Raw genomic sequence first — 15,429 nt, forward strand, 5'->3', positions numbered from 1 at the left:
ATAATCTCTACTGACATACACTGGAGACTTCGTGATATTGGTATGTACCAGCGTTGCTTTTCAGTAGGTCGTGACTGTAAGCGACTGGGTTATCTGATATTTTCCATCATATTTAACCAACGGGAGACTTTGTGGAGTAATCAGTTTCTTTAATGAAGGATGCACATGTTCAACTACCAATTAGTTTTGAATATAGCCTGTAGAAATAAGCTGAGAAATGTGAGTGTCTTGATTTTTTTTCTCTCTTTTACTGAAAGAATTAACGTGTTTTGGTTTCACCAGCAAAACAGGCCTACACACTGGGTGCACTTTCTTCGAACAAATAGGGTGCTTAGGTTTCTAAACATTATACAGGCCTACTCATCAGCAGCTACATTAAACGTTTGATATGTCTTGGAGCGTGTGATTTTTATCTTCATCGACTGAGGTGTATTGGATGATTTGCACCCGATACCGAATCGAATGCACGACTAAATGGTGTTTTCCAGCATGCTGACGGGACAAATGGTAATGACCAAACGTTTGGCATGTGCAATGTGAGAGAATTGTTGAGTCAGCCATTCTGTTTTCCGCCAACGCCGTCATGACACGTCAGTTGAAAACGTTGTGATAACGAATGTCTAAACCAGTATCACGCGCGCGCGCGAACGCGTACGCATGCACGCACATGGCGCAAGCACGCCGCACACCGTCACACACACACACACACACACACACACACACACACACACACACACACACACACACACGGATATTATATTTGATATATAGATGTACAAAAACTTTTTTTATGTATATATAATATATATGTATATGAAGGTGGAGCTGGGAGCCCAGACTGGCATGATCCAATGCTCATCAACATCCAGATCCAAAGCATACATGTACTGCCCTGGCCGGAACTGCCTGTGTTTGAGGAAATGAGCGAGCCGACAGGCTTCAGTTGCTGGAAGCACAACAATAAATTCTCTCATGTGTTCTCTCTCTCTCTCTCTCTCTCTCTCTCTCTCTCTCTCTCGACAGGCTTGCTGGAAGCACAACAAATTCTCTCATGTGATATATATATATCTCTCTCTCTCAAATGACTTTGTTTATAAGGAAACTAATAGATACCCGATTTATATTAACTCTTTATTGATTTGTATTCGTTACTGGATTGAATTAACAAGAATGAATGATTGCAGGTTACCACGGAAAGCTTATACAATGGTAATTGATTTGGATGCAAAAGGTAAAAGAAACTGGGTTTCAAAAGTTCGTTGTAAGTTGTATCAGTTTGGTTTCGGTTTCGTATGGGAAAACCAAGGTGTGCAAGATGTCAAATTATTTTTGTATCACCTTAAAGATAGACTGATTGCGTACAGATGGCAAGAGTGGAATTTTCATGTGAGTAATAGTGATAGGTTTTGCGTATTATAGGACATTTTGTACTGGTCATGACGTTAAGATTTACCTGCGTATGAACTTAGACACTTGAAATTTATTATGACAAGATTTCGTTTTGGTATTTCAGAAATTTTTCAGAATTATCATCTTTACAGGAAACATTCTGCACTTGATTTAATGTGTCCGTTGTGCAAAAGTGGAAATGAAGATGAGCTGCATTTTGTTTTAAGTTTGAGAGTACGATATATCCCACCTGCATTTTATAGATATCCCAATCAATTTCGTTTAAGTCTACTTTTAGCATCTGAAAAAGAAAGCGTCATAAGGAATTTGTCAATATACTTGTATAAGGCATTGCATTTCAGATCTGTTGCAACTTCATGATCTTCTTCAGTGACTGTGCTTGTTCATGTATTGTACCCCTTCATGAGGGGCAATGGCCTTTATATGAATAAAACATCCGCATCCGCATCTCTCTCTCTCTCTCTCTCTCTCTCCCTCTCTCTCTCGACAGGCTTGCTGGAAGCACAACAACAAATTCTCTCATGTGCTCTCTCTCTCTCTCTCTCTCTCTCTGTGTGTGTGTGTGTGTGTGTGTGTGTGTGTGTGTCTCTCTCTCTCTCTCTCTCTCTCTCTCTCTCTCTCTCTCTCTCTCTCTCTACAGGCTTGCTGGAAGCACAACAAATTCTCTCATGTGCTCTCTCTCTCTCTCTCTCTCTCTCTCTCTCTCTCTCTCTCTCTCTCTCTCTATCTATCTATCTATCTATCTATCTATCTATCTACAGGCTTGCTGGAAGCACAACAACAAATTCTCTCATGTGCTCTCTCTCTCTCTCTCTCTCTCTCTCTCTCTCTCTCTCTCTCTCTCTCTGTCTCTGTCGCTGTCTCTGAGTGCGTCTGTGTGTGTGTGTGTGTGTGTGTGTGTGTGTGTGTGTGCGCGCGCGTGTGTGTGTGCCAGTGTGTGTGTGTGTGTGTGTGTGTGTGTGTGTGTGTGTGTGAGTGTGTGTGTGTAGTCTGTATAGTATGTTCTCTAAGTTTCTTTTTCCTATTCTTTTTCCTGTGTATTTTTTATTAACACCATGCTTGTGTGTGCCAGTGCGGTGTGTGTGTGTGTGTGTGTGTGTGTGTGTGTGTGTGTGTTATGTAAAGCACCTAGAGCAGATTTCTGGATAGTGTGCTATATAAGTATCCATTATTATCATTATTATGACTGACTCAGTTTATGTAGTATTGTGTAGTGTAAACCCTGTTTCAGGGCGGGGACTAGATGTTAACAAACTTGAAAGCGCGCCAATGCTACTCTATTATCCTCGAAAATAAAGAATTTTGTCTTGCGTGTGTGTGTGCCGTGTGTGTGTGTGTGTGTGTGTGACACCTTGAAAGTCAAACTGAAACTATCTTGCTCAATTGATGGTATGGTGCACATGCTCATTGGTGATATGTTGATGTATATGATGTTAAGTATCTCGCAATAACATCTCATTTCCATGGCTTTGATTCTTCTTTTTAAATCCGCTGTGAGGCTCCATGTCTCGCTTGAAACAGGAAGATAACAGTGCACGCAGGAGCCAATCTTGTGTGGTGTGTGTCCATCGAGATCGATGATGACCATCGTTGTCATCCAGCTGGGGGATGGGGGGAGGGTGGTGGGGGGGGGGGGATGCTCATGAATCTATCTGTGAGTGCGCAGATGGCTGAATAGTCCAATCTGCGCACGAAATGTTCGCTGACAGTTGGGGCAGACAAGAACAGGCATATCATTGTCAGGGAGCTTGTTTGCCCGTGACTTTCTGGCCTGCCTCTTCTGAACAGCTGCAGCAGTCCTGTTGGCCTCGCACAACTTGGCACCTTTGTGCACAGCAGTGCGCCATTTGTCACGGTCCGCTGCAGATTCCTCCCAGGAGTCAGGGTTGATATCAAACGCTTTCAGAGAGACTTTCAGAGTATCTCTGAAGCGCTTCTTCTGACCTCCGTGTGATCTCTTCCCTTGTTGCAGCTCGCCATAGAAGAGCCTTTTGGGCAGCCGATGGTCTGGCATGCGCGCCACGTGTCCAGCCCAGCGAAGCTGGGACTGCATCAGGATGGTGAAGATGCTGGGAAGGGTGGCTTTTGCAAGCACCTCCGTGTCTGGGGTCCTGTCTTGCCACTTGATGTTCAGTAGCTTCCTTAGGCATGTTGTGTGGAAGTGGTTCAGCTTCTTGGCATGTCGTTGGTACACTGTCCAAGTTGCGCAGGCGTACAGTAGTGTGGGGAGAACTACTGCTCTGTACACCTTTAGTTTGGTCTCAAGACCAATGCCTCTTCTGTTCCAGACATTTGCATAGAGTCTACCAAAAGTTGCGCTTGCTCTTGCAATCCTGACGTTCACTTCATCGTCAATGGTCGCATTTTGTGACAATGTGCTGCCAAGGTATGTGAACCGCTCCACCACACTGAGTCTCTGACCGTTGACTGTGATGTTGGGCTCAACGTGGGGTTTCCCTGGGGCTGGCTGATAGAGAACTTCAGTTTTCCTCGTGCTGATGGTAAGGCCAAAGTTCCTGCTGGCAGTGGCAAATTTGTCCACGCTGAGTTGCATGTCAGCTTCAGATCCAGCGTTGAGGGCACAATCATCAGCAAACAAAAAGTCTCTGATGATGTCTGTCATGACCTTCGTTTTTGCTTGAAGCCTTCTGAGGTTAAACAGCTTGCCATCTATTCGGTACTTTAGGCCAATTCCAACATCGCCATCTCTGAAGGCATCAGTAAGCATTGCAGAGAACATGAGGCTGAACAGTGTTGGAGCCAGGACGCAGCCTTGCTTGACACCATTTGTGACAGGAAAAGCAGCAGATGTTTCACCATTGTCCTGGACTCGAGCCTGCATGCCTTCATGGAATTGGCTGACCAAGGAAATAAATTTCCGAGGGCATCCGTACTTGGCCATGATCTTCCACAGTCCCTCTCTACTCACGGTGTCGAAGGCTTTAGTGAGGTCAACATAGGTGGAGAACAGAGCAGCATTTTGCTCCTGACATTTCTCTTGCAGCTGCCTTGCAGCAAACACCATGTCGGTGGTTCCGCGCTCTTTCCGGAATCCACATTGGCTCTCAGGCAAATGACCTTGGTCAAGGTGTGCTGTGAGGCGGTTTAGTAAGATCCTGGCAAGTATCTTGCCTGCGATAGAGAGCAAGGAAATGCCCCGATGGTTATCACAGGCTTGCCGGTTCCCCTTTCGCTTGTACAGGTGAATGATAGATGCATCTTTGAAATCCTGGGGGATCGTCTCTTCTTTCCACATGAGTGAGTACAGCTGATGGAGCTTCTCAGTCAGCACAGTGCCTCCATCCTTGTAGACCTCTGCTGGTATGGAGTCTGAGCCAGGTGCTTTGCCACTGGATAGCAGACGGATTGCTTTCTGGGTCTCAAGAAGTGTTGGCGGATCGTCCAGTGCTTCGTTGATTGGGACTTGTGGGAGCCGGTCTATGGCTTCATCATTTATGGAGGAAGGGCGATTTAAGACACTGTTGAAGTGCTCAGCCCAGCGTTTGAGAATTTTCTCCTTCTCCTTTGATTCTTCTTTTTAAATCCGCTGTGAGGCTCCATGTCTCGCTTGAAACAGGAAGATAACAGTGCACGCAGGAGCCAATCTTGTGCATCGTAGAATACAAGAGGATACTACGGGACGTAACTCCAGCAAAAGCATACATTTCGGTAAAAAGACTCTATCGCTTGGAATTAGCCAACTGTTTTTGTTTTCTTTTAAGAGAGGACTGTAACATGGCGGCGAAAAGAAAAGCCGACAGCCAAATTCCGGCCGAAGAGAGTGACGAACTTATCATCAGACCATTGTTAGTAAAATATTCTTAAAGAAAGACAGGGGATATTGTGACTTGGGTGTTTTGATATTGTTTGAAATCCGGCGTAGTTTGGGAATTGCAGTAAGAATTAGCGGCAGTGCCGCAATATCATCGTTGCACATGTGATGATGCACACACAAAATCGTAGCATCTTTATTTGTTCAGTATTGGTATTCGAATCACTTCATATTTTTTCAGACTTTTTGCTTGTACGCAGTCAAAACACATTGCCTATTATATGGTAAATGCCATTTTTATATTCAAAATTTACTCGTAACAAACTATGATGTCCATGACCTAGCCTAAGTAATTTCTTTCTATTTTAACCAATTAATGGCAGTTTTCATGCGTATTGAACTGTATTCGAGCATTCATTAAAAATTTAATGTGGTTTTCAGTTCTTTTAACGAAAGACTAATTATTTACTAATACTCATGAATTCATAATCAGTGACAGTACTCTTGTGCACTTACCTTTTGCAGTTTTGGCGTTTCATTAACGTGTCATTAACTTATTAGAATATTACTCTGTTTTATTGTTGTTGTTGTTGTTTGGTTGGGTTTTTTTTTTGGGGGGGGGGGTGGAGGGGGGGGGGGGGCGTGGGAGCGGGGTTGTTTACTTTTGAAATGACACTTGTACTTGAAGAAAAAAATGAGTGCAGTTGTGAGTATAAATCAATTACTGTTAGCCTAGCGTCACTGAACATCTCCACTCTCTCTCTCACACACACACACACACACACACACACACACACACACACACACTGCTGTAGTGACACTAACACAAAGTAACAATAAGAGTAACACAGATAATACTCAACCTTTCTACTAGGGGTGTAGGATGTAAAAATGCACAACAGTGCTAATCTGTCATCCTTGGTTATGAAAATAAATGTCCTCTCTCTCTCTCTCTCTCTACTTTTCATTTTCTTTCAAAGATGCATTTGGTCCAAAACAGCACTTCATATGAAATTGAATAAAGCACTTAGAACTAACTAAATGAAATTTTGTCTAACACTATGGTTTAATGAACCATAAACATTGGTATACATGGCAGAAGATCAAGATGGAAATTCATGTCCAGTTTGTAAAGAGACAGCTGAAGATAAGGAACATTTTCTTTCCACTTGTAAGGGGTACAGAGAAATATGTCAAAGTTTCTCTTTTTTTTTTTTCTTTTTTTTTTTTTTAATAGAAAATATTACATGTCAGGCAAGAGAGAACGCCATCAAAGAAATATTATCTTCCAGAGATATTTTAAAACTTAAGGCCTTGTCAATATGTATAACAATATCTCTTGATAAATGAATGCAGTCATTAAACCAAGCCAATAATGTACAACTACACTGATTCTGGGGATCAGTATACATTCTTTTTCTCTTAAATATTTGATAGTGCATGTTCACATCCACTTTGTTTATTTATATGACTGATGGGCCTAAGCCTTTGTCAGATAAATCAGTTGTTCTTGTTCTCTTTCTCTCATGCACACGCAGGGCTTTACTTATATGTTTGTTTGATTGAGTATCAACATTGGCACATGTGGTTATTAGTGTTAAAGTATAGGCACAGGCTACACATACTGTCACACTCAGACTAATGGACTAACATGTAGCTCTTGCCATGCTCTTTTTGCTGTTGTTGTTCTTTCTTGTTTTTTCTCAGTCAGGAAATGTCCAGTTTTATTCTGTCAGTGTCAGAAAGGATATACCTGTTGTAAAATCAGTTTATGTTAATTAGTGCTTGATTTTGTTCATCATTGATTGTGACGCTGACAGACCTTGATTGTTGATGACACTGATCCTGGTCATGGTGTTTTGCAGAGGTGCTGGTCAAGAAGTGGGCCGATCATGTCACCTGCTGGAGTTCAAAGGAAAGAAAATCTTGGTGAATGTCTTTGGTACTAGTTACCTAATCAAAGTGATCATCTTGTCATGTCATGAAGATCATTTTGCATTAATATATTCTTGTCTTGGTTGCAGTTCTTTTACTTTGATACATGATTATAGCTGTGCAGAAATGACACCTTGAAAATTTTCAGGCACAGATGTAGACCCCAACTTAGGCCTAGTGCATACAGAATTTTGTATTCAAAAAGATTGTTGATGTTGAATGATGTAAAAAGATTGTTGCTCATGACTCATATTATAAGAACATTATTTCCCATTACATTGAAAGAAAGTTATTCATGACTGTGTGGGAAAAAATGTTGCTGATGATAGTATATAAGAAAGGTATTGCTGGTGACAGCTATTGAATGAAAGGAAACAATTGCCAAGTAATGACAGTTTCAGAAAAGTACTGCTGATGATAGTGTTTTTGAAAAAAAAAAGGTTAATTCTAATGACAGTGTAAGAAAAGTGTTGCTGCTGCTGATTATTGAATGAAAGAAAAAGATGACCATGTTTATGGAAAAAAGTTGCTGCTGATGACAGTGTAAGTAAAGTGTTGCTGATGATGAGTGAAATTTCTTGCATTTGCTTTCTTTCTTTATTCCTTATGATAATGTTAGAAAAGTGTCAATATAGTGTAAGAAAATTCTTGCTCGTGAGGCATGTAAGGAGGTGATAGGTGATGAGTGATCATGACGATGACGTGCCCATTGACAGAAGCTGTGTTGTGTTTTGGTGGTGTAGCTGGACTGTGGTATCCACCCTGGTATGCATGGCCTGCAGTCCCTGCCTTTCCTGGACCTCATTGAGCCTGAAGAGATCGACCTGATGCTGGTCAGCCAGTGAGTGACTTTGTTCACCAGGGCCAAGGGCAAAGGTGGAGGGGAGGAGACGTGGGTTGATGTGGGCGGGAGGGGGTGGGGGGTTCATTAGCACCTGAACCCATAAAAGGGGCTGGTGGGACAGGCGGGGGAGGGGCATGGGGGGGCATGCTGTTTAGCGAAAAGGAGGTGGACCAGTCACACACTACAAAAACCAGCGTCAAGCATCACCAGACAGGTCCTGACATGGAATCCCCATGGGGAAGAGATAGAGGCCAGATGAGAAACACCTGGCAAAGAGACCTCCAGGCACACACCAGGAAGATAGGTCTTACCTGGAGCCAGACAGAGGCAAAGGTACAGGACAGAGGACTGTGGTGATCTGTTGTTGATGGCCTCTACCCCAGGAGTTGCCTAAACATCCAGCATCAGCAAGTGATGTACTGTGTTGCTATGTTTCTGGGTAATGGAGAAAAGGTGAAGTGTTTGCCAGTCACCAGACAGTCATTCTTCATAATTTTTATGATCATGATTCAGGATTGAACATGGCTCAGATGTCACAATCTTATATGCAGTGAAAATATTAACATCTGTACCAAATCCATCATGCTGAAATAAAATCTTATTTCAGCTGTGGTCTCAAAAGACATCTGTGCAAGTCTGCTTTCATGGATGACTACACATTGGCATGGTGAAAAGACACACACACACTTAAACATATACATCATGTATGCATGTGTTTGTGTGTCTAAATGTGTGTGTCTTAGTGTGTGCACTTTGTCATTGGCGCATTCCATTAGTCTTGCTTTTTGGTCTTTCATAGTTTAATTTTTGTAACTTCTTTTTTTGCCTTATTGGTGTTGATTGTTAGCATTCTGGGCCTGTATATTAAGGAGGTAGAGCACCTTATGAATATCCATTATTGTTATCAGTGTTAAAGGAGAGTTGGAAGTGTTATCACTGAGGATGATGTGTGTTCAGAGATGCTGCCCAAAAGTCAAAGCGTGTGTGTGTGTGTGTTGGGGGGCAGGGGGGGGTGATATGATGAGGTATACATTGAAGCTACCATTAAGTCAAGGCATTTGGGAAGGGGTGGGGGGGGAGGGGTTACAATGATGCTGCCGTAAAGTTAAAGCATAGATTGGAGGGGACGTATACAGTGTTGCTGCCATAAAGTCAAAGCTTTGTGGGGGGTGGGGGGGTGAATGATGTTACAGTTTTCACCTGGACCACAGTGGGGGTCTGCCATACTTCATGGAGAAGACCAAGTTCCGTGGACGCTGCTTCATGACCCACGCCACAAAAGCCATCTACCGCTGGCTGCTGTCAGATTACGTCAAAGTCAGGTATGTGTCAGGCAAGTGTTTGCTCCCTCAAGGAAACAGACAGATGACGGACACTTAAAAAATTTTTTTTTTTTTTTTTTTTTTTTTTGCTGCCCCATCATCTGCACCGTTTCATTGGCATTACTCCCACGCCACTTATTTAGATTTCCCCATACACGGTCACACCCGGGTTCGTCTGTCACAGTTCCAGCGTCGGCAGTCCGCAAGGAACCATCGATGTTAGGTCGCCAGGAGGCCACACACCAGAGGAGACCCTGCACTGCTGTTGAGTCACTTGGGTGGTGTTCAGTGGTGCCTGTTCTGATTCAACGTACTAAAAAAAAAATATTAAAAAAAAATAAATAAATAATTAAAAAATTTAGCACCATCCATAAAAGCTTTTTCTCAGACTGACTCTCCTTTTTGTGATGTTGTTGTTGTAAAGTTTTCTCCTGTTGTGCCACTTGTGAGTTGGCTGTGGTGTTGCTTTTGCTTTCTTCTGCTGTGCTACTCTTGAGTTGGCACATCACAGAAAATGAATAAAGAAAGCAGTCATATTTTTCATGAAGAAATTCACACACACACACACACACACACACACACACACACACACACACATATATATATATATATTTATTTATTTATTTATTTATTCATATATACATATATTTATTTTATATATATATATATATGTGTGTGTGTGTGTATACAGTTTGTTTCATTCAGGAACTTTCAGTTTTTGTTCTTTTGGAATTGATTTGGTGTGTGATGGGGGTTTTTTTTTATATATATACATATATAAACCCAATATTCAGGCATTGAGATTTAAAATACAAATATATATATATTTGTATTTAAATCTCAAGGCCTGAGTATTCGGTTTTTAAGAAATCAGGCATCCGCTGCTCTTTTTGTGTGATATTTTCATTTTTAGAGCAGATGTGATTTAGCATATATAGATCAGCCCGCACACTTTGACACATCTGAAAAGTGAAACTTTGAATGTTTTCAATGAGGGATTGTTTGGTGTCGTACACACCTACTGTGTGTTAAATTGAATCATTTAGGAATGGAGAGCAGGACGAATTTTGTGGTCTTAAATGTTTTCTTTCATTTATAAACTGGGGAGTTGTGTATTGTGCTTATGCTTTCATTTAGCGTTTCATGTGTTACACTGTTTGTTTTGAACTGTTTAGTTACAGTTCATTTGTTGTCCTTTTTCAACAGTCCTGTCACTTATATTCTTTAGCTCACTCCGTACAGTGGGCCCAAACGAGGCCCCACATTTACAACTGTTTCAGACGAAGGAGCCCAATCGGGGCTTTAGATAGTTTTTAATTTTTGGAGAGGCACCTAATTTGCAAAATAACATTATAAGCTAAGAATATCTTAACTGACCTGACCACTTTCCACTGCAACCTTGGATAGTAAGTATGTTGCTGTGCTTGTGAGCAGGAGAGTTGTCTTCTGGGTGACTGATTCACATGAACTGTGTGCGTGTCAACAATGGCGTCTGACCCAGTTTCTTCTCAGTCGCAGGGCAGACGACAAAATTAGACGAAGAGGCCCTATCAGTGCTATATGATGTTCTGAAATCAATCCGTCTCAAACTCTGTGTGCTTTCCTGGATTCGTTTACGTTATCAGTGTGCAAATTTTGAACAAAAAATACGGCAACTTTCATTGTCTCACTGGATAGCATTAAGAAGGGAGGAAGTTTTATATTTTGACCCCAACAAACTGTAGTAATTCGTTATGTTCCTGATCAGTTTGGAAGTTTTCAGTTCATAAATTTTAACTTGTTTTGGGGCAATTTTATTTCTGACCCATACAAATGGGCTGTCTGTGGGGAATTTAGTGGAGCTAACTGACAGTACTAAGTTAATTCAATCTGTTTATGAAATCTTGCTGTTTTCCTGTCTCTTGTCACTTGAACTGTGTCATATTTTATCTGGTGTCTCTATGTTTTCTGTCTGTTGTTTTCAGCAATATTTCCACAAGTGTTGTCGACCAATTGCTATCAGTAATGTTTCCATGAATGTTCTCTACCTCTCACAGCAATATTTTCATGAGTGTTTTCTACTGGTTGCTTTCAGCAATATTTCTTCGGACGCCATGCTGTACACGGAGTCAGACATTGAGGAGAGCATGAAGAAAATCGAAACCGTCAACTTCCATCAGGAGATGGAGGTGGGGGGTGTCCGCTTCTGGTGCTACAACGCCGGACATGTGCTGGGCGCCGCCATGTTCATGATTGAAATCGCTGGGGTCAAGGTCAGTGGGTCACAAGAAGGGTGACAGAACCTGGATACTTTTGATATTGTGACAGCACAGTTAGGTACTGAAACAGTTTGTGGTGATAGAACCTGGATACTTTTGATATTGTGACAGCACAGTTGGGTACTAAAACAGTTTGTGGTGATAGAATCTGGATACTTTTGACATTGTGACAGCACAGTTAGGTACTAAAACAGTTTGTGGTGATAGAACCTGGATACTTTTGATATTGTGACAGCACAGTTAGGTACTAAAACAGTTTGTGGTGATAGAATCTGGATACTTTTGACATTGTTACAGCACAGTTAGGTACTAAAACAGTTTGTGGTGACAGAACCTGGATACTTTTGACATTGTGACAGCACAGTTAGGTACTGAAACAGTTTGTGGTGATAGAACCTGGATACTTACAATATTGTGACAGCACAGTTAGGTACTAAAACAGTTTGTGGTGATAGAACCTGTATACTTACAATATTGTGACAGCACAGTTAGGTACTGAAACAGTTTGTGGTGATAGAACCTGTATACTTACAATATTGTGACAGCACAGTTAGGCACTAAAACAGTTTGTGGTGATAGAACCTGGATACTTTTGATATTGTGACAGCACAGTTAGGTACTGAAACAGTTTGTGGTGATAGAACCTGGATACTTTTGATATTGTGACAGCACAGTTAGGTACTAAAACAGTTTGTGGTGATAGAACCTGGATACTTACAATATTGTGACAGCACAGTTAGGCACTGAAACAGTTTGTGGTGATAGAACCTGGATACTTACAATATTGTGACAGCACAGTTAGGCACTGAAACAGTTTGTGGTGATAGAACCTGGATACTTACAATATTGTGACAGCACAGTTAGGCACTGAAACAGTTTGTGGTGATAGAACCTGGATACTTTTGATATTGTGACAGCACAGTTAGGTACTGAAACAAGTTTGTGGTGATAGAACCTGGATACTTTTGATATTGTGACAGCACAGTTAGGTACTAAAACAGTTTGTGGTGATAGAACCTGGATACTTTTGATATTGTGACGGCACAGTTAGGTACTAAAACAGTTTGTGGAGATAGAACCTGGATACTTACAATATTGTGACAGCACAGTTAGGTACTAAAACAGTTTGTGGTGATAGAACCTGGATACTTTTGATATTGTGACAGCACAGTTAGGCACTGAAACAGTTTGTGGTGATAGAACCTGGATACTTTCGATATTGTGACAGCACAGTTAGGCACTGAAACAGTTTGTGGTGATAGAACCTGGATACTTTTGATATTGTGACAGCACAGTTAGGCACTGAAACAGTTTGTGGTGATAGAACCTGGATACTTTTGATATTGTGACAGCACAGTTAGGCACTGAAACAGTTTGTGGTGATAGAACCTGGATACTTTTGATATTGTGACAGCACAGTTAGGCACTGAAACAGTTTGTGGTGATAGAACCTGGATACCTTTGACATTGTGACAGCACAGTTAGGTACTAAAACAGTTTGTGGTGATAGAACCTGGATACTTTTGACATTGTGACAGCACAGTTAGGTACTAAAACAGTTTGTGGTGATAGAACCTGGATACTTTTGACATTGTGACAGCACAGTTAGGTACTAAAACAGTTTGTGGTGATAGAACCTGGATACTTTTGACATTGTGACAGCACAGTTAGGTACTAAAACAGTTTGTGGTGATAGAACCTGGATACTTACAATATTGTGACAGCACAGTTAGGCACTGAAACAGTTTGTGGTGATAGAACCTGGATACTTTTGATATTGTGACAGCACAGTTAGGCACTGAAACAGTTTGTGGTGATAGAACCTGGATACTTACAATATTTCTGCAGTACAGCTTGTAACTAAAACAGTTTGTGGTGATAGAATCTGGATACTTATTACTTACTGTATATAGAACAGTTCACTGGGATTGCAGTTTTTACTTTATTTAGAACAGTTCACAGGTACTGCAATTTTTACTATATTTAGAACATTTAACTGGTTTTGCAATTTTACTATATTTAGAACAATTAATGGGTACAGCAATTTTTACTATATTTAAAACAATTAACAGGGACCAATTTTCACCATATTTAGAGCAGTTAATGGGTACTGCAATTTTTACTATATTTAGAACAGTTAACTGGGACTGCAATTTTTACTATATTTAGAACAGTTAACTGGGACTGCAATTTTTGCTATATTCAGAACAGTTAACTGGGACTGCAATTTTTAATATATATATATATATATATATATATATATATATATATATATATATATATATATATAGAACAGTTAACTGGGACAATTTGTACTATATATAGAGTAGTTTACTGGGATAACAGTTTTCACTGTATTTAGGAGTTAACTGGGACCACAGTTTTTACTATATTTAGAACAGTTAACTGGGATAACCATTTTTACTATATTTAGAACAGTTAACTGGGACTGGATTTTTTCGCTCTTCTGTCCACTAGACCCTGAATGGTGGTCTTGTGCTAACCTTTTGGATGAGATGACAAACCAAGGTCCCAAGTGCAGGTTGCGCTTGCAGAAAAATCCATTTTTCACCATGAAACAAAAGCATTTACAGACAGAAGATGGAATGGGTGGCACTGCACTATGGTAAGGTGCATTTCCTGGAGAGAACAAGCCAGAGTTCACACAGAGAAATCTGTTGTGAGGAAAAAGTAACATCACCCACACTCGCTGCTATTTTCTCCCTCTCCACTAGAACTTATAATCGCACACGAAGAATCTTTAAGACAAAGAGTAATACGATGATAAAAAGCGTGTCCCTGCTGATGTGATATGGTTAGGGATTTGCCCTCACAGATATTGTGTGAAGATGAGTTTTGTTATTTTCTTTTTCTTCAGATTCTGTACACAGGGGATTATTCCAGACAGGAGGACAGACACTTGATGGCAGCAGAAATGCCCACTGTTCGTCCTGACATCGTTATCATTGTACGTAAGAGGTGTGACAGTCATGTACTTTCATGTTTATATTATCTGTGTATGTGTTGCTTGTGTATGTGTGTTTTTTGTGTTGTTTGTGTATGTATGTGTTGTTTGTGTGTGTTGCTAGTGAACATTTTTTTATGATTTTATTTGGTGTGTGTGTTGTTTGTGTGTGTTGCTTATGTATTTTTTTTTATGTGTTTGTTTTTGTGTGTGTGTGTGTGTTGTTTGTGTGTGCTGTATGAGATCAGACACAATTATTTTACACAGCTAACTCCATGAAGACCTTGATCAGAGATGTTCATCCAGACACAGTAATTCAGCTCCTGAAGGAAATACATTTAACGTGATATAAATTTCACATGGACTGAATGAGACATGGATCAACTGGTCTTTTAACATTACCATGATTGACCAGCTCTGGGCTCTCTTTAGTTTTTACTTTGAGATGTGGCGGGTGTTGAGCCATGAAATAGCCGTTGTTTGCTGGCTGTCCTGTAAGCAGCATGATTTGATTTGACTTGACCTTTTTTGACATGACAGGAGTCGACGTATGGCACACACATCCATGAGAACCGAGAGGAGCGAGAACACCGGTTCACGGGCCTGGTTCATGACATTGTGAACCGTGGAGGTCGTTGTCTGATTCCGGTGTTCGCCTTGGGCCGTGCTCAGGAGCTGCTTCTGATTTTGGGTCAGTATGATGTGTTGGAATTGGGTTTCCTCTTCTTCATCTTTAACTCTTTCTACTTCAGGTACGAGTTAACTCATACCCTGATTACTTCCCCTGAGGACCTGGTACGAGTATTGTCGTTACAATATGCTATTCTGATTTTGTTTTATTCTGGCTTGGTACAGTTGACATTCTAAACTGAGCCCTTTACAGATTCTGGAAGCATGAAAACGAAGCTTTGTTTGATTGATTA

General features: G+C 40.9%; 1 protein-coding gene across 1 annotated transcript in view; it reads left to right on the forward strand.

Moving 5' to 3' along the window:
* The first annotated feature begins 1,368 nt into the window (after nucleotides 1-1,368).
* LOC143300999 (cleavage and polyadenylation specificity factor subunit 3-like) overlaps nucleotides 1,369-15,429 on the forward strand; it is a 29,401-nt gene continuing 15,340 nt past the window's right edge. The window contains exons 1-8 of the mRNA XM_076614976.1: nucleotides 1,369-1,386; nucleotides 5,133-5,216; nucleotides 7,048-7,111; nucleotides 7,861-7,958; nucleotides 9,155-9,283; nucleotides 11,358-11,535; nucleotides 14,420-14,509; nucleotides 15,047-15,197. Coding sequence (XP_076471091.1) covers nucleotides 5,146-5,216; nucleotides 7,048-7,111; nucleotides 7,861-7,958; nucleotides 9,155-9,283; nucleotides 11,358-11,535; nucleotides 14,420-14,509; nucleotides 15,047-15,197 — 781 coding nt within the window. The 5' untranslated portion in view covers nucleotides 1,369-1,386; nucleotides 5,133-5,145. The remainder of the gene's footprint in view (nucleotides 1,387-5,132; nucleotides 5,217-7,047; nucleotides 7,112-7,860; nucleotides 7,959-9,154; nucleotides 9,284-11,357; nucleotides 11,536-14,419; nucleotides 14,510-15,046; nucleotides 15,198-15,429) is intronic.

This window comes from Babylonia areolata, chromosome 27, assembly GCF_041734735.1.
Source record: "Babylonia areolata isolate BAREFJ2019XMU chromosome 27, ASM4173473v1, whole genome shotgun sequence".
In the NCBI taxonomy this organism is placed as follows: domain Eukaryota; kingdom Metazoa; phylum Mollusca; class Gastropoda; order Neogastropoda; family Buccinidae; genus Babylonia; species Babylonia areolata.